General features: G+C 41.9%; 2 protein-coding genes across 8 annotated transcripts in view; one reads left to right on the top strand and one right to left on the bottom strand.

Moving 5' to 3' along the window:
• The window catches only part of ELMO1 (engulfment and cell motility 1), a 516,082-nt gene that overhangs the window by 489,901 nt on the left and 1,179 nt on the right, over positions 1-25,002 (bottom strand). The gene's annotated exons all lie outside the window — the stretch shown is intronic.
• Positions 1-25,002, top strand: part of LOC108403657 (uncharacterized) — a 29,399-nt gene that overhangs the window by 3,315 nt on the left and 1,082 nt on the right. The window contains exon 1 of the mRNA XM_073239994.1: positions 1-25,002. This exon is cut by the window's left edge and continues 3,315 nt beyond it. Coding sequence (XP_073096095.1) covers positions 24,924-25,002 — 79 coding nt within the window. The 5' untranslated portion in view covers positions 1-24,923.

Raw genomic sequence — 25,002 nt, 5'->3', positions numbered from 1 at the left:
ATGTGTGAGAGTCAAGCCAAGTAACCAGGTCGGTATCTGCAGTTCAGACTTGGCATAAGAAACATTAGAGGGTCAACCTAGGAACATACAATACTCCAGATACAGACAGATAGTCAGAATCAGATAAGTCTTCATGCAGGTCTTACAAGGAGGTGTCAGTCACCAGGCTGGGGCTGGGAGGCAAACTTCAGATTCTGTACACAGAGCCAATAAGGCAGGAAGAAGGCACTAGTGTGAGCTGAGAGCCCGGCTCTCAGGTGGTTACTCTGGTAAGGATTCTGGCACTTGGAATAAGACGGAAACCAGGAACAGAACCCTCGTCAGTCAGGGAGAAGAGCATCCACGGTGATCTGACTAGGAGGCATTGGTCGCCACTGTCCCAGAGACTCCTCCAGCAAGCCCACCCCACAAGTCCCAAGTGCTGGGCCTGCAGGGGAGCACAGGGCAGAGAGCACAGAGACAGCTGCTCAGGAAGCAGGTAGGCTCTGACCCCCAAGAGCCTTTCTGAACTCCTTGGCTAAATGCAGCAAAACATTTTCTGGTAGAACAACTTTGGATTCTAGAACAACTCTATTCTAGAATTTCCATGAAAAAATAATCCCAACCAGTATTGCTAAAATACTTATAATCAAAAATCTAAATAGAAAAGCATACTAACTGAAAAAGAGTTGTATTTTTTACCTTTGTTATAGCACTTGGTGAACAGCAGAATAAACTGGAATATTAGGAAGGAGATAAAGATTTCTATGACTATGCTATCTGGAATTTCAATAAGCTCCAAGTTTTTAGTGGCTGGGTGGGTTTATTTTATCTGTTTTTCATTAAAAATAAAAGTTTTTTTCTTTATTGTTCTCTCGGGGCTATTGTGAAGATTAAATGTGATATGGAAACAATAAAATACTAGGTAAATTTAAGACTGCAATATTGCTATTTATAAGGGAGAATCAATAACATTATTATTTAAATAATTATATACAATTTTCAAGAGGCAGAAAACTATAAAGATGAGAATAAAGTGTGGTCCTACATCTGCATCCAGAATGACCAGTGATAACATTTTCATAATTTTAGTGTTTTTACATTAACTCACTATTTACATAATTTGGATTATACTGTTTATATAATTCTGTTTTCAGTTTTTGTATGCATTTTTCCTTGTATAAAATGTTTTATCATTATTTGTAATTACTACAAAAGTCCACTATATGGAAACACAATTCAAACATTTATCTATAATCAGATAATCAGGATGTTTTCTTTTTACAGATGACTAATGTAGACTGAACATTTTCAAACATGTTTTTGCTTAGTATGAATGATAAAACACAGACAACATGTATTAAATTCTTACTAAGTTCCATACACTGTGCTAAGCATAATGTACTATCCCAACTAATTTTGACACCAACACTTAGTAACATGCTCTGTTTATGCCGATTTTATAAATATGGTGAGTGGAAAAGTTAAGGAATGTGGAGTCAATGGTTGCTGGGTTCCAATCCCTCTGGATCTGCCTCCACACCTGTGCCCTCAGCTCCTCAAAAGCATGTGGAGGCTGAGAGGTAAGCACACAAAAGGCCCTGGGTTCTCAGCACATGGGGCCACATGGCTCCCCAGAAAGGCTGGAGCAATTTTATTCTGAAGAGCAGTGTGAGGTAACTGGCCTGGCATACTCTCACCAACACTACATGCTCTGTGGGGACACCGAGCGAGGACAGTCTGCTTAGATCTCAAGTAGGGGAGAAACACGTTCCCCAATCAGGTATCTAGGTACACAGAGACATTTACTGTGATGCTAAGGAAGCTTAATCCGCAGGGTCCTTCACTTGATTGAGCTATTTCCATTCTCGCTCTAAATGCATATTCACTTTTTGTCCTTAATTTTGTTATTTCTTAAAGTGAGCCCCAAACTTGCACAAGCTTTAGGCCCTACAAAACCCAGATCCACCACCATCAAAGGAGAATATCTGGGGTCATGGCAGCTGCAGTGCTGTATGTTCAATAAACCAACTGCATTTTCTACAACCACACTGCTCAGCTACATTTCCCAGTCTCCTCTGCATTTGGCCACACCTGTAATTGAGTTCTGGCTAAAGGAAGACAGGTAGATGGGTAGTGTGATAGATAGACTTTGATGCCCAGGGTGACCCCAGTGACCAGCACTGGACTTTGAAGTGATCAAAAACTACTCTTATTGGGTTGTCACTGATACTTTAGGGTCACTGTAACAGCATATAAGCATGGTGACTAAAGCAAAGGCTTCAGAGAATTTGCCACACGTCTTGGTAGCTCACTTTGCATACCTATGTCATAATTACCTAGCTGACTAGCATCTTTTCACTCTCATTTCCAACCAAGCAAGCAAAAGTAATTTGCCCCAAGCATGCACATTTGTACTGACAGCCTTAGATTTCATTGCTGGAAACTCTCTTCTGTCACATGTTGAGCAAAAGTAAAGCCCAGAGCCATAAGCCACGTCTTCCTTTTAAAAGCACACTCTGAGCACTAGAGGCTTAACTCCTTAATGAGGAGACAGAGTGAGTGGCAGTTACAGTTTCCACCAAACACTTTAGAATCCTGAGTTTTCTGCAAAGGAGCACAGATGTTCCTATCTCTGACAACAGCCAGAAGCTTCTTGCCAACACATCAGCCCATTGCAAGAGAAAAACAGACACAAATACCAAATATATGCCAAGTTCTCTCTCAAATAGCTTTTTTCTCCCTATTTCCTTATTTTAGCCAACTTAACTCTTTCTACCTTTTCTACAGCATATTTTCTGATCTCCTAGCACCCAACATTATGCAGTTATCACCGAGAGCTCAATATTCCTTGCAACCTTCAGAACTCTGCTCTAGAATCCAGCAACCTCCTCTAGCACCTTATCAAAATATCACAGTTCATTTGGGCTGCAGTGCTTTCTCCCCAGATGCCAAAAATCTTCCCTTATGATGATAGTCCTCCAGATTACAAAGCTAAACAAACTCAAAGGCTGGAGATTCTCTAATATGATCACATCTTCTAAGCTCCAGGCTATACTGAAACTATCATCTCAATTCAACCCTGGCTTCTTCACGATTGAATATGCAGCAAATGGATGAAGCTGCCAAAGGACAGAAAATTAAAGGCTTTATCAAAATTAAGAGTTGCAATGGATTTTCTCTAAATGCTCTCCCAAGACAGGGATGAAAGAGCCATGCCTCATAAACAGCAGCAGGACAGAGTGGGCCAGAAAGGTGAACCACTTTCCTTGGCCAAAAGTGGCCCCTGTGCTCAGAGTTTACAAATGCCCTGGGATTTAAACTCAAGGAGTTGGAGCCAAAGTGATGGGCCTTGGTGTTCCTGACCTGAGTGAGACCAGGGAGCCAAACTATGCTCCCAAAATGCAGACAAGAGGTGTCTCTGTCAACCATACAAACGATGCCCTTTAAAGAATGTGGTTCACAGCCCACTGCATTGTGCAACTGAGATACCTGTGGCCAATCTGACTCATTAGCTCTCACGGTTAGAACATCTGGCTAATGATATTAAACCCAATCCCAGCATAAAGAAATCAGCTTTCCTCTATTTCAACACCACAGACTCATCCTTATCCCAACTTGAAACAATTTCACAAAGTAAGCAAACAACACTTATTGATTATTAATTACATAGATAGCATCCAGAGGAATAAATTCAATGAGGAAATGAGTTTGCATTATCAAAATCTTTTCTGGCCCTAAGAGAGTCTTAGTTCTGTGAATTTAGACAAAGAATTTACATCTCTCAGGCCAAGAGGTTAGATGTTATTGGCTTAATACATCAGATTTTTTTCTCCCAAAAATCTGTGCTTCCTTCTGGCCTAAGGGACCTGGTACAAGTCTCAACACAAAAACAACATTAAGAGAGATGCTTCATGTGGTTTTTCTGCCTATTTTAGAGAAGTCAGCTGCTGGCAGAAATACACAACACTTTTAGGGAATTCTGTTTAGTCATGAGGCAATTGGCTTTCATGATTTTAAATGTTTTGGTGGATTTTAAAATGCTTAAACAGGTGTACAAATAGACAGATGAAGCAGGCAACACCTGCCTTCCTATTTAGGGAAAGGGTTTTGGAATTAGTTAACTGATGGTAAAAACTACAAAATGCATTCTAGTAATGATGCACTCTAAGATTTCTTTGAAAATAAAAAACATAAGATAAGCATGATGCACACTAAATCAAGTCACAGGGTCTGAAAACACCTCCAGAGCACATTTCATAGCTCCTTCCCAGCCATAGTGGGTGCCATTTAGATACTTGTCTATTTATAGTTCATAATAAAAGTTACCATTTATTGGGAACTTCCCATGTGCCAAGGCTGTTAAGCACTGCATAGCACCCTTTAGAGGTCTGGATTATTAATATCCTCATTTTACAGATGAAGAAATTGAGACTCAGAAACAACATATAACTTGCTTAAATCCTCATATCTAGTAAATGGAGAATGTGGTATTCAGGCCTGGCTCTTTCAGGCTCCAGGATTCATTCTCTTTGCCCTGTACCAACGTCTTCCACATTACAGATTATTTCCTAAAAACACAGAACAGAAAAAAGCGTACCATTTCCCTTCAATAACATATGCCATAATTTCATCACTCTTTATAGTCAGACATTCCTCTTATAACCTACAGTAAACTCTTACAGATACAATTAAGCCTCTTTCTCTTTACTCCACCTCTAAAAGCTCTCTACCTGCTTTTACTTCTGAGACTAAATAAAACTTACAGCTTGCCATTGTATTTTATTTCTCAAACTTCTATTTTATATATTTCTCAAACTTCTATTCCAATTCCTTTTTATATAATAGTTCTTTTCTTCTTTCCACAGAAATAAATGTCTGATTTTGCTGTGATCTATAAAGCCATGTAGAATGAAATAAACAATTCTTTTTCAGGGAAATACTCTCTTGAGGAAACCTAGATTTTCATGAGACGCTCAGAAATGAATCTGACAGATGTTGTCAGATGCATTTCCTTTTCTCTCCTAAGTTGTAAGCACCCTCTACTAGAGAGGCTGCATTTCTAATCACCAAAATGCCCCTCTCTGAAATTGATGATACCTTTTTCCAAAACTAAATGATCTGCTGGAGATGAGTATTGGGTGAGTGCTTCTGAGAGCTGTACTAAGTGGACCTCATGGGTGTGGGCCCCTAAGAAGCAGGGAATCCCTTGTGGAACACAGAGAAAGGTCCAGCATGGCACCTTCCACAGGACAACAAAGCAAAATGCAAAGAGCCATGAGCATGCAGCGTCAGATCGTCATGTCCTCTGTGGCAGATGATCTTCCTCAGCCACCAAATTCCTTAGGGAAGAAGATATGCAAGTGGAAAGTATTTACTTTGTTGACCTTTATCTTTTCTACTAGTGTTGACTACCTGGGCAGCTCAGAACCTAATGGACTCGGAGACCCCTCCTACTGTACTGACATCAGCTGTTTTTCAAATGTTTGAAATGTACAATGCAAAGGAAGCTGTGCATCCTTCCATCAGACCTTTTAAGCATACAGCAGCAAAGATTTTGAAGGCCCAAGTGTCCTATACAGTTCAGAAAATAACAGATGGACAGATTGCCCAGTACTAATAGGTAGCCTCCCCTAACTCAAGCCATGCAATAAGATTCTGGGTCCCACCTCTATTGTATCTGAACAAACTATATAGTCCTCAGAAATCTGTTGATAGTAGCAATTTGAGTAGAGTCTTAGAGATTCTGGCACTTTAGCAATATGGCCAAAAGCCCAGCAATCAAAAAACAGATGTGATCTGAAAATTCTAGCCAATGAAATAATTTAGCAATGCTGAGAAACTTATAAAGATGGTTTTCAGACATGATTGTTTCAAAAATAATCTTCTGATGACTGTCTAGGTCAATGTTCTTCAGGTCTGAGCTTCTTAGCAGGGGTGACCAACTGACCTACTTCAATCTAGAAACCTCCCAGAATATTATGTTTTTTAACTTCCCAAAGAATAATCCACACCAAAACTAAGGGCAACTTTTTAATTGACCATTTTGTTACAGAATAGGAAAGACCCTAAATCATCAGCAGCTCATTCATTTATTGAACAAATATTTATTGAAGATGCTTTCCTGTCCTGTGCTAGAAAATGGGAAAACAAGATAAAAAAGGCATTCCTCTGTCTTGAGAAGATGCAGACAAAAATAAGGATTTCCAATTTTCATAGATACACTATTTCCTAAAATATGGATCTGTCTTCCTGTATCTTTTTCTCATCCATTTGCTCACTACTGTAGCCCACATCCCAGAATGCCTGACCCTTGGGAGGCAGTTAATGTATAGCTGTTGAATTAATTAATTAATGACACAAACTCTGCCAACAATTAGTTTTGACTTTGGCTAAGTTATCATGGACCTAAGATTGCTCATGTGTTAAATGAGTTAAAAGGATTAGGTTAGGCCCCAAATAGGTCCACCACAGAATATTGGTTCTGCAAAATATAACAGTTTTTACTGGAGAAAAAGAGAACCTGAGATTAACTGAGTTTAAAAACCATCAATATTACAGAAGAAAACAGATTTCTGACTGCAGATTTCTCAGCATTTAGCATGCCAAGGTACAAAGGGAGTCTCCCCAGGAAAGTCCTCTGAGAATCCCCTACCCCAGGAAAGTTACAAAATCCTTAATTCACAAGTCTTCAGGCAAGTCTCTGAGCCCCTGGTGCCTAGCAGGTCAGCATACATTTTAAACTCTCAATAAATATTTGCTCCACAGACCTTTAAATTTCCTAACAAAAGGATCCCTTCAAAGTCTTCTTTGATGTTAACTATTCTCATTGACCTAACAGCAGCTGATGTGTAGTCCCATCTTTGCATTCAGCTGGGTCCTTCTAGCTCTATGACCTTGGGCAAGTTATTTACCCTCTCTAAGCTTGAAGTTTTCTTATCTATAAAACAAGAATATTAATAATAGTTCATTCTAGGGACTATAGTCAGAATTAAGTTAGTAACACATATATGTCACTTTGTATCATACACAGTAAACACTTGATAAAGGTTAGGTGCCCTTGTTATTATTCACAAATGTAATGTACTTTGGATTCCAATGTTGGATTCTCAATGTCATCACTAAACGGACTTTGTTCAGTTGCTCCCTATCTAGCCTCATCACAGGCAAAACACAGGCATTGGACTCCATCATCGCTTCCCAAACTAGTTCCTCAAATACCATTTTCCAGCCCTATTACACTTAATATTTCTCTTAAGATTATTTCACCATAGTCTCATCCTAAACAAGAAAATCTATGAAATTACAGGTTTGATGCACTTGTTATATTTTTAATCTAATGTGCATGAAAATGAATAAACAATTATTTAAATATATTTTTAAAGCCAGCATTAATACCTAATTCATCTTCAACACCATACACTGGGAAACATTAACTTAGGATCTCCAAGGTCCTTTTAATAAAAGATTCTGTATCTTCTCTCCTGAAAAATCACAAACTAACCTTTGCAAATGCTAACCTGATCCCCCTAAGGAAGTATTATGGCTCAGATCATCAAAGAGACCCTTTTTAGAAGCTAGATTCAAATCATTTAGCAGATGGAAATCAGAGATGATGAAGGGCATGAACTGACTCTCTGACTTTCTGAAGCAAGAATGGCATTTAGAATTCTCTCTCAAGTTCAGACATTTCAGCTCTTTTTCTCTGTCAAGCAAATTAATGTGTGTACTTATTTGGAACAAAATGGTTTGCCAAAATAGACTATTCTGCAGTTCAATTTACAGTAAAATATGACATTTCTAGAATGTGCTAGAGAGGTCATCCTAGCTGGGAGGTAGGGAGACATTTTTAAGATATGTTTTGGGCTAAGGCTTTTTAAAATGCTAAAGCTAAAATTCACAAAAGCACCTAACAGGCTTGATGGCACCCAGCCAAGAACAAGAGCACCTGCTCCTCCCAACCCCAGAAAAGCACATGTTGAACTCTGACACCTCAGATGAAATAAAATAACCCCAGTCACGTCAGCCTGGGGTGGCAGTGACCAACACTGCAGATACATCACAGCTCACTTGAGTGCAATGTCACTCTCCTTCAGATGTCAGCAAAACCGAAGGCATGATAAGGTGGTAAAAACATAAAGAATAGTGTAGATTAATCATTCATAAAGTGACCAAAGATACTATTTTGTAAACATTTTATGGGCCCCAAACATTCAGTCCTTTCATGAGTAGAAAAAAGTATAAGTGGTAGTCTATAATATTTTGCTAACATCTTTAACTTTGAGCTGCAATTATTCTAAAGCCCTTTTAATAGCTGTCACTTACTCATTTCCAGGCAGTAGCGAACTGTAGTTAGAGGAGGTGGTTGCTGACAGCTTACTTCTATGAATGCCACACTCTCTCATTGCTGCTAGGCCTGTGACACTCCCACAGGCATGAAAGTCCTGCTAAGAGGAACAGTAAAGACAAGGGTGCCAGGTCTGCGAGTTCAGAGGCCTTCATTACTCCAGCTGTGTCCCACAAAACTCAGTATTTTCTATCTCCTGCTAAAAGGGGGAGAAAAACCAGTTTTCCCCATATGTACTCCAAAAGCATTTTGTCAGCATGAAAGATGCCTGTGTGAGAAGGGGTGTGTCTCTGTATGTGTGTGTGTGTGTGTGTGTGTGTGTGTGTGTGTGTGTGTTAGAGGAGGATGAGGACAGTGATTTCAATTGAAAGGAATTAATATTCCAGGCATTATTAATAAAATAATCTTCGCCATCTTACATCACACAACTCAGAGAAAAGAGAACTGGGTCAAAGGCACAAAGCAGTCCATAAAAAATAAAATATTTTTGAAGTTAAAATAGCACCTAATAAAAAAAACTGAGTGATCACTTTTGGCACCTGAAAAGTGGCACAGCCTGTCCCCAAAAATTAAAATTGTATGACTATAAAAATAACTCTTCAGTGGAGCTTTCAGAACTGAGGCTAATGAATCCAGCTATGTTGCTTCTTAGCAGTCTTGGCTAAGGGGATCATTGGACTCTGGATGGGAACTGGGTAAAACCAGTGAAAAGCGGTGGCTATGCTTAGACCCTGTCACATCTATGTCACCTGAATGACAATCAGGAACCAGTTTCTTGCAATTACATTTCTTTTTGTAACACTGGTTCTTTTTCAAGTCAATATGCAGCCTAAAGATCAAAATAATTTTTTAAAAGGGCGTATTAGAAGGATCCCTAGGAAACAGTCTTTTCAGCCTTCATGTTTTCAAAAACTCTAAGACTCAGCAGATGAAAGTAGAGCAAAACACAAATTATTGCCACTCAGAAGATGAACTTTTACTTATTAATTAACATTCTGTTCTTAATCCAAAAATAGGAATAAAACGTACAATGTACAGTGCTTACGCACCTCTTATGGCAACGTGTTACCTTTTCCCTCAGGCTTTCTTTATCCTCATCCAAATGTGTTTAAATTTAAGATGCAGTCTTGGCAGTGTGTGCAGTTCAATGATGCAAATAGTGTGGGATGGCACCACCCAGAACTCTGGGAGTGGGAGGGCAACCAGGAAATCAGCTTTCCTTTCCTTAGCTGACTATTTCATCCAGCAGAGGATTTAGGCACACACAGTGATGGCTGTCTCTTTCCACTGGGAAGGGAGGAGTTATAGAGATGGGAATGCCAAATTTTTGGATATAATTGTATTTGCAAAACACCTCAGTTGTTGGTTTCCAACTTGTCCTCTTCCCTCCACTTCTTTTGGTGATGCCACATCCATCCTGGGGGTCCCAAGACTAAAGGACAGAATGAAGTTACCTCTATAATGGTCAGAACTTTGGAAGGAGGGGCTAGAAAAGATTAAGCAACTCAATGGGCAGCCCCGAAGATGTTGGAGAGATTTGTCTGAAATATCCCTAAACTTGCTAATAGGAAGAGAGGACTGATTTTCAGGTTCACCACTCTCCTATCCTGCCAGCCTGGGAAAATTCCCCTTTGGGAATATTCTCTATGCCAGGCAGTGGGCAGGGCATGAAGAATGAAAAGATGGTGGTGCCATCATTACATTCAGGAGCTCCCAGGCCAGCAGAGAAGAAAAGTAAACCAGCACCAATTGATGAATTTTGCTCTTGTTTTCTGTTTCACACAGAGCTATGAACTAATTCTCTGTGGAGGGCCAGTCGGTCAGAAGTCAAGAAGACTTTCCGCAGGAGGCATTTAAGAGGGCATTAGGAGCTATAGGGAAGAGGAACCTTGAAGTCACCCAAGGCCCCCAAAAGGGGCCTCTCACAGTTAGCTGGGGCGGGGGGTCCTGTATGAATACAGACTCCAGAACCCTCCCAGAATCTTGCTTTCTGGTGTTGAGGGCCCAGATTCTAATTTTTTTCAACTGCTACAATGATTCTGAAGCAGCCAATCCATGGATTTTTGCTTGGGCTCCATCCGTCATGTCTAGCACACTCCCTCCACATTATACAGCGAAGAAAACAGGCCACTGAGGGGAACACAGACAGTAGGTTAGTGTCAGTTCCAGGACTAAGACCCTGGCCTCTTGGTCCCAAATGCCATGCCTGGACCCCTAGGATCCACAGAGCTCACAAGGCACAACTTCCATGAAGCACTCCTGTAGCCAATGGTGGCAGCAGGCACTGTCCACATGGGAGTATCAGCCACACCGTACTGCCGGGTGTCCACCGCAGCCTCTTTCCCCACGGGAAGGAACCAAGTCACCATTTCCCTGGCAGCAAGTGTTTAAAAAACGAGTTAATGATTGAAGTCCACAAATGGGTCCCCAAAACAGGACTCCCCACAGCATCAGGGAGGTACTAAGAAAGTCGCCTGTCCCAGAAAGACTTTATTTTCTCTAAAGAGAGAAAAATGCAGTCCAGGAAACAAACCATGATACTGGAAAACACAGTGAAGTTGAAATTTAAGTCATAACACAAAGAATAGGAAATGTGAAATTTTTTTGTGGATATAACCTATTCTAATAAAATGGCACTTTTTTTCCTATGGAAGTTAAAATCAAGCACACGTTTCAGAGTCATCTGCAAATCGGAAAGGGTGCAGGAAGCCAGAACCACCATTCCTATGAGTCCATTTGTGACTCCTAATTTCATCCCATCCTACCAACCGATGGTTTTGAACACAGTTTTGGAGGAGAGGTTCAAAGTGTTGTACCCTTTCACATTTATTACACACCTGCTGGAACCAAAGAGCTTGGATCCTTGGTGACATTTTTCATTTCATCATGACATTGGGCACCATTTCCATTTACACAAGAGGAAACGGAAGAAATGAGATCTTAATAAATTTGCCCATAGCAAGTAAATAATGAGTAATTTCAACCTTGATCTGTGTAGCTATGTCACTGCCCAAAGACAACTCAGCAAAGGGTCTAAGGGAGCAGCAGGTGGGGTCAGGCGTCTAGCCAGTCAAGGGTTCTATTGAAGCACTTTCTAGTGTGCCTGTTTACCATATGGGCAGCAGTCAAAGCAGCAATCAGAATGGTCAGACTTGCACACACCTACTGCTAATTAATCATGGCATTTGTAGAAGTGAAATAGACAAGAAGCCTACTAAATTCTTACTTGATTTGTAGAAGCAGAAAATTTCTAGATAAAGTGAACAAAAGCCTAACCTGAGTCACAAAAAGAGTCATGGCCCCTCCATCAGTTCCCAGACTTGAACCCATTTATAGACGCAGAACCCCTTAATTGAAAGGGAGGGTAGGTGCCCTTAAGGAAGGAGCTGGGTACAGTGCCAAAAATTTATACTGTTAATCTTTCTCTCAGCCTTTACCCAAAGAGACCTAGAGCCTTTTCCTAGGAGAAAGGAAATAACCAGATCTTCTGAGGATTACTGAGCACTGGCTCCAACTCTAGGAAAACCTAGATTACTGACAGTAATTGCAGGAGACTCACAATATCACTCGTGGCCCACCAGTCAGAGTAAGTGCTTATAAAATGCAGGCGATCCAAGGGGTGTTAGCTCAGATCCATGTCATGGTGAGTCCAGTGGGTCTCCAAACCCGTTTTGTGGTTTTTTCCCCAGAATGCATAATCGGAATAGACATACTCAGCAACTAGCAGAGCCCCCACACTAGGGAAGCAAGGAGTAGGTTGGTTATTTTACTGAGGGAGAAAGAGGTTTTGGGAGGTCTAAGTGTGGTCTGAAAGCCCAAATGTGCTCCACCTCCAGAGTTAACTTGGAACACTTAAGTTTAGGGTTTACTGCATGTGTTTGGCTTCAAAGAAACAGACTCAGCTCAGCACTTGAACATCAGGATTAATCTTTCCAGCAATAAAGAGCCATGACACCTATCAAGTTTCAATTGCTAGCTGAAACCCTTGATAGCTGCTAGAAAAATAATGTGCAATTATAGCCTAGAAACATAAATTTTCAAGGCCATGGTGCTCTCAGAATATAATAAATGAAATGTGGTTAACCACATACATGGTAGGGACTGCAACCCCCAGCATGAGGAAGGAAGAAACTCTCCAGATTCAACATTAGCTGAACCATGGATAAAGGCACACAGGGGATAGAAGTATCAGGGCTTAAACCAAGAAATGTTTTTCTACATTCTTCCAAGTTATGGTCTCCTAAAATCTACACCCCATAGGCTTTCTGGTGACTAGGAGAGTTATAAGTAGACACAGGAGGTATAAGTATTTCTGCAGATAGTAATGCAATGACAAACACCGGTTTCCTCCTCTGGAGAATTCCTTACATGTAGGGTGCTTTGGGGACAACGGAATGACAGCAAAGCAGAAACCATGCTACCACAGGATCTGGGCATTGCAAAGTCAGTAGCCCTCTGCCTCCCACATCTGACATCTGGTCTGGCCTACGCCTCAATCATTGTGACCTCAGGCAGGGCAGGTCTTCAGCAAAACTGGGTACAATGAGAGGAACCTGCCAGGCATCCCTGACCCATGTGTCCCTGGGGCCCTTACTCAGGGACAAAGAAGCCATTTTAAAGGGCTGCAGAGGGACTCAGTGCTCACATATATGCATAATAGTGCTTCTGTCTGTGAACACTTACTAGGCATCTCTTATGGGCTCAGCATGGAGAATATCTGCCTTCCAGTCTATTGGGGAAGAAGCCAGGGAGTGGAGTGTAAAGCAGCAGCACCAGGGCAAGTGCAGGGAAGCACTCTGCATGTCCCCAGAGGGGACTTTGATTTCCAGGACACCCAGAAAGGTTCCCAGAGGAAGGGACTACTGAGCTATGTCATGTTGACTGAAGGCAAATGCACATGCAAAGCAATTCACTCTCACTCTTTGCCCACCAAACTGCCTGATGCCTTTGCTGTGACTCCTTTTCTGCTCTGTTCACCCTTAGTATTTCATTTCACCCCAATTTTACCTGAGCAAAAACTCTGGGCTCTTACACACTCTCAGGGAGCAGTGATGAACCCATCATCTCCCTTATGCCCGGTTTCCGAGCGGAATTTTAAGACGGCACCCCCAGAGCTAATCCTCCTGGTATCTCTGGTCCTGTAAACCCCTAAAACAATTCCCTATTGGGTAACTATGGACTGGTCTCTCCACTGTACAACACTCTCAGTGTCCTGCTCTAGATAATGAAGTATGCAAAATCCACCAAAGGGCTTTTCATCCCCTCCTCCTCTGGCCGGGCTTCCCCACGACCTCCCCACCTCGTTACCCCATTTGGGACTCAGATAGGAAGATTCTTATTAAAAGGTGACAAAATGAAAAGTAAAATATCAGAGACCAGAGGAAGTAAGATACAGATCTGAGAAAACAGCCATATATGAAAGGATTAGGAAATAAATTAGAAGAAACTCAAAGGATTTAGAATCGATTTCAGGTGCACTGGAAGAAAAATCCTTCTAGTATTGGGAGAACAGATCCAAGTTAAAACCTGGGCAGTCAAGAGGTTCCATCCTCTCCTGGATGCTTGATAATGTTTTACCTTGAGGTTTATAATTCTTTTTCACTTCTTAGCACTTTCTGGGATGATCCTTTCAAAGTGGAGTCAGGACCACCTGCATGAGAATCACCTGAGGGATTTGCTAAATCGCAGTTTCTGGGTCCCCGAGAATTCTTCAGCATTCTTAAGTCTGAAAAAGCCACATAACTAGGTATTTTATCATTCTTAAATGGTTGCAATACCCGTGCTAAATCATTCAGTTAAACTGCTGTTTAAAATCTGAAGGAGACACTAGTGGCTAAATTGCTTCCTTTAGAAATTGTTAGATTCTAAAAGTAGTAATAGTGCAGTCACATTGTGACCAATTTTAAATGATGTAGAATTTACACATTGAAGCCAAGAAGATCTTTGCAAGGCATAAATCTGACCATATCACTCCCGTAGGTAAAACACTTCAATGACTTCCCACTGCTCCTCTGATAAAGGCCCAGACCTGTAGTCCTGATGAGTCCTTCTCACCAGGCCAACCCAGGTTGGAGTGCTCCCCATACTAAGCACCCTGATCTCCACTTTCTTCAATGTTGAAGTCCACCCTTCACATGACATTCACATATGCCAGTCATCTGTAGGGACTCTTCTTTCCCCAGTACACCATTCTCCCTCTTCCAGACCTCCAGCTACTTAATTCCCCTGCCCTGGGCCCTCCCAGCAGCAGTCCCTTCTCCCACAGCACTTGGCACAATTCAAATGTCACATGTATTTGTGTGATCCTTTGAACAATGTACATTTCCTCCTCTAATGTCTAAGCAGCCCATAAAATCAGCAACAGGTCTATTTTGTTCCTAGGAAGGAGATACACTATTATTTATGTATCACCTAGCACACCTCATGGTACATTGCATGTGCTCAATAAGTATTTGTGGATGAAAAATGAAGAATATTTCACAAGGAAATAACGGAGGCAGATTCAGACCCACAATAGCCAATTAAGAATTTAAAATATACTCTGATCCCTCTCCTAAAAGTTAAAGGCTCCAATGTTTCCCCAGCTCCCTGAAGACTAAAGTCCTGGGTGGTTTCCCTTCTGCTGAACAAGGCACTGGTTACCGTCTTTTGTACTTATTACTCTAAATGGATGAGCCCAGCTCATCATAGTTCAATTCTCAAATTTTGAATGAAGAGTGAAATTCAACATTGAAACTGTGATTCTGCCATTTCTCTGGCCCTTTAATTGATCGGGTTATGAAAAATCACCTTAGAGCTTGTTCACTGTCTGGAAGATACATACTAAAATAAAAACAGACCTGGGGATTTCACCATGATTTATTTTGGGGTACCTTCATGTGTCTTATCATTTTCAGCTCCAGGCATCGATTCTCAGACTGTTTCATAGCCCTTTCATATGCTAGAACTGTTAATAGCACATTTCAAAAGATTTCAAACGGCCCTAAATAAGTCAGCAAGAATCGCAACACAATTTCCACTTCAGAGGAAGGACGCCTCACGGGGGTACAAATGAGTCTGCCATTCCTGCCCTCTGCCCTCTGCCCTCTCGCTGGCAGTCAGCCCTGGTTCAGGTAATGGTAAGTGGCTGGCCTGCCGGTGCTCCTCTACATGTTCCTGAAGTGAAGCTCTCAAAACCTTCACCCAGCAGCACGGCTGCTCAACACAAGGTCCCAGCGTGACAGGCTCATCTGAGGCAAACTGAGTTGGCTCACCAGTAGAGACTTGGCAGCAGGAGAGCGAGCATCTGCTAAAATGCAGGACAGAGTGCTCGGTTTGGATCTCTGCGATGCTGGGCAGCCAGCCCCACTGACATATAAATTTCATCATCTGTGAAATGGGTATAAGGCAAATTGATATGTCAGAATCACTGTTAAACTTAGTTATTTTGGTGTGAATATAATTATCCTGTGATGTAATATAAATCTTTATTTCACTATTATAAATATTTATATGGGGTTTTAAGCATTTACTTAAGGTTGTAGCTTATTTCAAGTTATACACCAATCCTGATACAGGTAAAGAGACATTGCTTCATGTTGGACAATCTAGCAACTGAACAATCGATACTTATCCTACTTGGGAGAAGAGAAAGTGACTGGAAATTTTATTTTACACTGAAGATGGTGTGTAATTTGTCAGGTATCAAATCAGATTTGAATAGAGTGATTAGATGAGTGACTTCTCATGACTCTAATCAGAGGGGTGGCAAAGCAGGCAGGACTATAGACTTTCAAAGCACAAGGTTGTAGGATTTTCCATTTGGCACCTGTCCCTCCCATACCCAGACTTCATAGAGGTTTGATGAATATACTGCAGCAATTTTTTTTATCTACTTCATAAGAGTAGTTATCAAGTGACAGGTATATGAGCTACTACTTAATGAGCTGGTGAATCAGTAACCTAGTTGTTGTCTTCCTGAAGGAGCATAAAAAAGGCACCCAAACAAACTGGAACTAGACAGAAAGAGTGAATAGAATTGGAAACAGGTGGCTTCTACTTAGGCGGCCACTAAACAAAGTGTCCCTGACCTAGGACACTTTTGAAAAGGAAAATGAGTATAGTTAATTATACTGAGACAACAGAGATATAATGGGTCTGGCCCCTCAGGACTATAATTATTCTACTTTTATTTTTCTATTTTTATCCTCATTTTCTAATCTTGTCAATGGGTTCAGATCGAAGGAGACAAAATTAACACATTACAACCACTCACTTGCCAATGAACATTTCAATAGTCCCCTACTTACTGGAAGGTTCCAAATGATTCAGAAATGGACATTTACGAAGTGTTATTGGAACCATTGAGCTTCCTTAACAGGCAACATAATAATATGAAACCGAGTTCAAATGAATTAAACTCTTGACAGTTGCTCCTCCACTAGTACCCCACCAATGAGGGGGTTTCCCACTGGGCTCCTGTCTTCACTGGACAAGTGCAAACAGCACCCAGAAAACTGAAGTCAAGGAAAGGGAAAATGCCCCTATTAGCAACCCAAAGTAAAATAATAATAAAATAAAATAGTAAGATCCCAGGTTAGTTCTAAATGAACAGGACATATAAATCTATTTACAAGAGCTTTTATTTGAGGACCCTAACTTGCCAGCATGATACATTTTGTTGGTTCTTTTCATTCACAACTGACCAGAACTTTTCCTGACTTTATTTCAACAGTTTACATCTCCTGTATTCTTGAAGAAAAGATACATTAATCAAATAGCCTAGTCAAGATTTTAGGAGGAATTTCCTAGACTACTTTGCAAAGATGAAGTAATAAAAGCATGTCTTTAAATGATTTTAGCAATATATCTGAATATTAAGCATCTGAATAGAAACTACTGAATTAGTAATAATATCAATAACAGCAAATCCAACCCACAGCTTTAGGAGTTCCCTACTTTATAATCATTATTACACTTGATTACCTCAGCAACTCTAAGGCAGAGGGACTTGTATTAACTCCATTTGAAAGATGTAAAAACTAAGGCTGAGAAAGATAATTAACTTGCACCAAGTTATTTGAATTCCAATTGTGTCTTTTCCTTGCCCCAAATCCCTTGGTCTTCCTTTCTGCTCAACTCAAATGCACAACTACCTTAAAAGTAGACACAGGGTAGATTCCAGACTTTCTCCCAAAGCCCCTGATTGCTGTATTCCCTGAACACATCATGTTCTTTTAATACTCAGCTTTCTTGATCTTTCTCAAAGACACTTCATTGTGAACTCCTTCCTCTGTGATCTGTACTCTAAATTTACATTTTTCACACTCCATTATGATTATTTATTAATGGTTCTGTCTCCTATTATAGCCCCCCTCCCCACACTGCTTGTATGAAGTTGGTCTTAATAGTGTCCAGTGCCTTGACTACAGAACATAAAAGCCATTAAAATGGCTGCTGAATGAATAAATGAATGCATGCATGAATGAAGTATTTCAATTGATGCTGCAAGCCCAGAAATATTTTAATTTGAAAATATTTCATGCATTTTAAGTGTAAGCCACCCATTATTTTAAAAAATATACTACACATAAAACACAAATCTTTATTGTGCTTCTCTCATGTAAACCCAGGCAAATGTTTCTCTAAACTCTCAAATCAAGAATGCACAGTAATTGTGAAAATGGTCTAATGAGTTGAAGTCACTTCCTGGTAGTAGAGTAAATCTAAAGATGATAGAAACATAGTCATCCTTGATAAAAGTTTTGATTTAATGTGATTTGTACTGACTTGCTATAAAAGTGACAAGCACTGGAGAAAATAGTATTTTGCAGCTGATACAATAGTTTCTCTGCTTTTAAAGACCTTTCATTATTAGGAGAGCTGTATGGATTGTGTGTGTGTGTGTGTGTGTGTGTGTGTGTGTGTGTGTCTTTCTCACACATACATACATAAACAATACACACTTATATTTCATGTATAAAAGAATCAGTCCCATTCTCACAAACCGAAATTTTTGAGTCCTCAGTCACTTGCCACAGAGTGGCCCCACAGTTGTAGTAACTAGGTCACAGAGTCCACTATAAAAAAATGCTATGAAAACGGTGGGGTGGAGTAGAGGTGAGGCTGGTCAGGAGTCAAGTAAAAAACCAGCTTTGCTGAGTGTTATTGGAATCCACTCTTCACTCAGCCAAAAATTCGCAATCTAGCCAAAGTCCCTCCACCAGCTCTACCTCCCAAGCCACATGCCTTCTGGGGACCAAGGGCAAAGCCAGCTGTGGCTCTGCATTTGGATTAAAGAGCCTGAAACAGGAAAAAAAATTATTTTGAAATGCATTACACTTTGAAATTAAGGGTAATTGTGTGTAGCAGCCTGGAAAATATAGCTCATCCAGTACTGCTCAGCCACAGAACCCCATGGCACAAAATGCTGGCACTCTAAACGAAATTTCAGACTGAGAAAAAGGCACAAAGGGCGGAAGGAAGGGTGGAGGGTTGCTGCTGGGCTGACTTACAAGAAGGCCGCTGCCTTGGGGAGACAGAGCTAGCATATAAACTGGCGAGATTTCTGCATTGCTTAAGCCACTAGATGCTGCTCTGTGCTGCTACAGCAGCCAGACAGTGGAGATAAATAAAAGGTCGACAGATAATTACATAAGAAAACAAATGTGGCAAGATTAGGACAGAAATCTAATGGGCAGAGTGGAAAAGGATTTCACATACAGCAGTACCTTAAAGCTTCTCCCTGACCAGCTACAATGTCCTGGTCACACGAATGGAATACCAGTATCTATTCCTATCCAACTAGCCAATGTGCATTTTAGCAAAGGACTTAACCCTGTTAACTCATTGCCACACAGACATTTCCTTAGTCTGTGGCAGAGGCCCCCAAATGAGCCATACTTACCTTCCTCATTTCACTTATCTCACCCCTATGACAGTTAATGCAGACACCAGTCACCAGAACTCAAGACATGTGAGGAAACCAAGGCATAAAGCCACTATCTATAGTTTTCTTCAGCCATGGTGCCAGAAAGAAACATACGTGAAATTCAAACGTGAAACGGACTTGGGTTAGGAAGACAATTGCAATACAGGAGGGAAGGGAGCTCCAGAGGAAACTGGAGAGCAAGAAGGAAGGAATGAACGTAAAGGGTGAGACCACCCATTTGTGAAGAATACACCACCTTAGGGTCTAAGGAATAACCAGTAAATAGAAAACTGGAGCAACTGGAAAATTGGTCTACTGATGCAAGAAAACAAAACAGTGGTTCCCAAATCAGGGAGAAGGGGTTGCCTCTGAGGGGACAATTGGCCAAGTCTGGAGGTATTTGTGGCTATCACAGTTGGGTGGTTCTACTGGCATCTAGTGGGTAGAGACAAAAGAAGCTAGTAAACATCCTGTAATGTACAGGCCAGCCCCCACCACAAAGAAGTATCCAGTCCCAAATGCCAGTAGGGCTGAGGTGGAGGATACCTGAAATAAAAGGTCAACATAAAATCAGCAATCGCCTGCAAGTAGAGAAAGAATAGAATTAGGAGCCTCAGCAGCACCCAAAGGAGAAACCATCCTGGATAAAGACTCTGGTCTCTGGTTGACATTAATCTAAGGGGCTGGAGAAGTAGCAAAACTTACGATCGGCTGGAAAATACTGTTAAATGTATTCCCTCCCTGACAACTGACATGCACCCCCAAAATTGGTTCCACGCTTTTGCTTTCACCATGACTCATCCACAGAGAAAGAAGTGTTGGCTAAAGAATATGTGTCTATTCTCCTTGGCAGACATTCTTCTCATTTTTGATTAATGAACTGCACTCCTGCTTATATGCTTCAATGTTATGAGCCTGGGAGATGGGCATGCTGCCCCTGAGAGGACTCAAGGCTCTCTCAAGGCTAGGGGGTCTGCTTTGGAGTGAGATATCCAAAAGGAGGCACTGACTGAAAACTCAGCCTTATGGTGGCAGACATCCAAACCCAGGGCACGTCTACCAGCATAGAGGAGTGGTGGGCCCCCTGGATGCGCTGTGGCATAACTGGATGTGGGGGGCCCAGGCTCAGACCAGGGGACCCGATGACAGGTATTGTGGTGGACGGGAAAGAAATAGCAGAGGAAACAGCATCAGAAATGCTGGGTAGGCTCAGATCTACTTTGTAAATACCCCCTCTGACATTCCATTCCTCCAAGCCACATCTGTAAAATGGGATAACAATACTGGGCTGCCTGTTTCCCACCATTTCTAGAGCAGCACTCCAGGAGGAGGAGTGTCAGTTGCTGGTAAAAGAGAAAAATATTCCATGGACCCTGTAACTCTAAGCCCATTGGGGCAACGCTCAATCACCTGGCCATGGTGCCCTCAAACCACTGCTTCTCATCGAGTAAGTACAACCCACCCGACACATAGCAGCCCTGGAGTCCAGAAAGTAGTGAGCATTCCAGTGTATTCTACTGTGGAAAATTTTGTTCACTGCATAAACTGTTTGAACTAAAATAGCTAAAACTCTAGTCTCAATTCCTAAAATTGAGGTTCCAATAATAATCTTGCTCAAATTCTGGAAATCAGTTTTTGTGGGGGCCAAAACCACTGACTGAGAATCATCATCTCTTTCTATTTATACATGTGACTAATTTCTCTATTCAGCACTAAGCCAGGTTGTTGCTGTTGTTAATTCTGTTTGATGAGCTCGCCTTCCTTCTCCCATGCAGATCGCTATTGGATACTTCACTCTGCACCCAACCTTAGGTCAGTGACAAAATTCTGTTCAAACCATAACTGCACTTGCCCTGTGGAAGTTTGGAAAACACGGTACTAAGTCACAAGTTAACTTACTCATGGATCATAATACGTTTTGCAGCTTCAGCTCTGGCTATTATACAAAAAAGTTGTAATTGTTGACACTCAGACAACCTATATTATCCCGGGAACTAAATTGCAGCCAGTATGTGCATTCTGGATGCAAGCTGGCTTTACTGTCCCTAAATATGCTGTGCTAGGCACATTCAAAGGCTTTCACAAGCCACCAGCATTTCACTGGAGCCACACTCTGTCCCCTGGATGGCTGACCTTCAAAATCCTTTATGTGTGGACAGTGCTGAAGTGCTCAGCCATTTCCACCTTGGGTCAGCTAGTCACAAGCCCAGGTCAGATAAAAAGCTTAATCAAATCAGGTAGCACAGTAGTGTGTGTGGCTGCCATCAGAAGAGATGACGACTGTCTTTGCAAACCTCTGGAAGTAATTTACATAGTTCATATGGGGAATACTAGGCATAAAATAGGAAAAGTTGAGCAGAGGAAATTTCCAAAGATGTCAAAAGTTTAAAGACCTCAAAAGCTCTAAACTAAAACTTGGCCAGAAAAGAGTATATTTAGTCATTTTATTCTAAGTAAGGTTAAACAGTTATTACAGATGAATATACTGCCTCTCCTTATCATAAAGTGAAAAACATGCCACTTGGATTTCCAGTTTCACCAAAATGGGGGCATCAAGGCCTAGCACACCATCATGGTCTATAAATAGCAGCATTTTAAAAGTCAGTGGCTGAGGCTTTTACTGTACCTGACTCAACATTTGGAAATAGCATCTCTAGCAGGAGATTAAATCAATAGCATTTTTAAGAGGGGGAGGAGCATGGGAGGTATGTGTGTGTGACAATTGAGTATTTCTTAAAGTATGGCCCTATGAACTACTTCCATCAGAATCCCTGGCAAACTGGTTAAAAATGTAGATTCCTAGGTCCTCCAGAATTATTAGAATATCTTTTTTTTTTACCATGACCCATATTAAGTGATACATTTGACCTTAAGATACAGCATCTGTTTGGTAAACGCACTCTGTTTTCCATTGTGCTCTCTTCTGTTTCATGCTTTAAACTGCTGGTCTGAACCTAATAAATTGATATTATTATCTATTCCTGGATTGCAACCCCAAGCTTCAAAAACACTAGACTAATTGACTAGAAGGAAGCAGAAGAGGAGTTGCATAATTAGCAGCAAACACTTGAGGCTTTGTGATGTACAGAGGGTTTAGTAATTCCCTACCTTCTCCAAATTCAACAGAATGAATGTCTTATAAATCAAACTATTCACCTGTATGGTTTCAGGCATAAAAAGTGGTTGCAGGCTTCAGTGATAAACCTTAAGCTGTCTTAGATGGGGACAGGAAATGTCCTCCATAGGAATGATCACCTCTAAACCTTCAGTGTTCAGAACTGATAATGTAAGTACAGTGTGCACTCCTACAGCCCCTTGGCACACCCCCAGCCACATCCTTTCTGCAAGGGCTTCAAAGCACTCCCTTCCTCCACCTCTCTACACTCATTCACACCCAAAACCCACAGGGGGCAAATTACTTTAAAACACTCAAGTATTGTTCTATCTCAACACTGTAATTTAATAAAAACTTATGATTTAGCAGCACTGTAGAAGCCCCTCATGTTTCCTCTCCCATTTTTCTCCAACATTTCTCATCTCTCTTCTCTCCTGCATCTGCCAGCCAGCTTCTTTCTCCCTCCCTCTCCTTGCCGTACCTCCTCTCCTCTGCCTTCACTTCCACCTGTTGGCAAAGCAGAGTGGGACACAGTGGGTATCTCCGACTTCACATCACTCACAGTAATACCCTTCTTTCTAGATGACTATTTCTTTGGTTAAAGCCAACACATCCAGATCTGGAAACGAACCACAGATCTGGAGTGGTTGTACACTATTATTCCACTATGCCCAGGACTCACCTCTCTGTTCCTTTCTTCAGGATGAAATTCTAAGAGTCTACTAAAGGCAGAAAGCGTTCTGCAAGAAGAGCTCTGGGTTGTGGGAGAGGACAGAAGAGAAAACCAAAGGCTGCTTGCCCGGGCATCTTACTTGCTGCTAATGCTGTAATATTTCCCTAGAGAGCCTCTCCCATAATAGACATCTCTAAGTCAGTCAGCAAGTATTTATTGAGCACCTACTAGGCTGACAATCAGTCTAGGTTCTGGACCCATGAACAGAACACGGTTCCTACCCTCATGGAACTTCCATTCTAAAAGAAAGTTGATCAAACAAATGATGCTCCATCACCAAACAATATCAAACAAATGAATATATAATGCCAGGGAATAATGAATACTGGGATGGAAAACTGATTAACTTCAGAGAACCAGGTTGTGGCTGGTTGCTATTTTGTAAGAGGAAGTTAAGGAAGGCCCTTTGTAAGCTGACAATTGGCCAGAGAACTGAAGGAAGCAAGGGAGCGAGCCCTCTGGAAAGGTCAGGAAAGGCTCCTTATGCAAAAGAAATAATATATACAAAGGCCTTGGGAGAGAACATGGTGAAAAGCAGGCAGTAGTCATAGTGGCTGCGGTTAATAAGGGCAGAGAGAGATGAGTGTTGGAGGGTATAGTGGGTAGATATGGCCATCAATAGGACCACCCACCCTGTAGCCCAATGGCTGCTCCTGAGTTCCACCAGACCAGGGACTGAGCCTCCTTGGCTGCCCCTCCCTGACACCTACCAAGCTCCTTCCCCAGGTCCCTTCCCTCCTGACATCACCTCCCTTCAGAGTTCCAACACTCCAGTTGATCCCCTCACAATTCCCCAAGACAACCAATATACCTAATTTAAAAAAATAAACAATCCAAGAAATAACGTAGTAGGAAAAAAGGCAACATGCATATTTAGCCACAGCCCTCAAGAGATAGGAAATGTACCACAGTAAAGAGCAGAGGTTCAGATGGTCAACTTTTTAAAAAGCCTGCTACATGACAGCAGGGGATGTGGCCATCTCACTTAGTCCCCAGTTCTGTAAACTGGGGGGACAATAATCCTTGAAACAACCTTGGGAAGAGATTTGGAGATGAGAGAAAATGTGAAACCATAGCCAGAGGAGGCCCTTAATAGCCGCTGCCAGCCTTTTCCATCTAAAGTGGGAGTTAGGTCCGGCTAGTTCCCAAAGTTACCCTCAAAGAGTTGATATGTAATTACAGGTCATTAATTACTTTAATTTCATAGACAAAGAAAAAAAACTCAGAAATTCCACTAGTGCTCCACCCACCGCACTCCCAAGTGACTGGCAATGCTAAATGCGGAGGCCTGAGCCTCTGCCTGTGGAGGCAGGAACCCTTGTTTTAGGTTCTCTTTAACCTTAAATACAGCGAATTAGGTCTGCATTATTCATGGCCATTGGTGCTTGCAGGCCGATGCAGGACATCACAAATATGCTCGGTGGATCCAGGAGCTGTCCAGAGGTCCCCAAAGCCGGGTCACTACGGGGCCCAGGCCCTGCGTCTTTGGGACATCGCAGGTCCCGCCGCTACAATCCCTGCCCGAGCCTACCAACTTCAACGGCCCCCAGGCGCGAAAGGGTCACTTGGCGGGAAGTCCCCTGCATCGGAGCCCCCTCGCGGTTTCTCACACACACACACACACTCGCTCACACGCTTGCCGCCCTTGCGCGCGCCCGCGGCATAAGGACTTCCCAGCCCAAAACACGCGCGCGCACCCCCAGGCCAACTGAGTTCAGTATTTCCTCTTCCTCAAAGCTGCTCGGGCGGTCTCCGCCGCCCCTCTCCGCTCGGATTCCAGCGCCTCCTGAGCTCCGCTGCCCCCCTTCTCTGAAGGCGCGTCCGGTGCGCCCCCTCTCCGATGCCGGAATCTCCCACCAAGGCCTCCCCTCCGTCTTCCCTGGTCCCAGTGGGGTCCTCGGCGTGTCCCCGGGAGGCAG

Source organism: Manis javanica, chromosome 6 (assembly GCF_040802235.1).
Source record: "Manis javanica isolate MJ-LG chromosome 6, MJ_LKY, whole genome shotgun sequence".
NCBI classification, from domain to species: domain Eukaryota; kingdom Metazoa; phylum Chordata; class Mammalia; order Pholidota; family Manidae; genus Manis; species Manis javanica.
The sequence above is the reverse complement of the archived record's forward strand: the minus strand, read 5'-3'. Positions and strand labels throughout refer to the sequence as shown.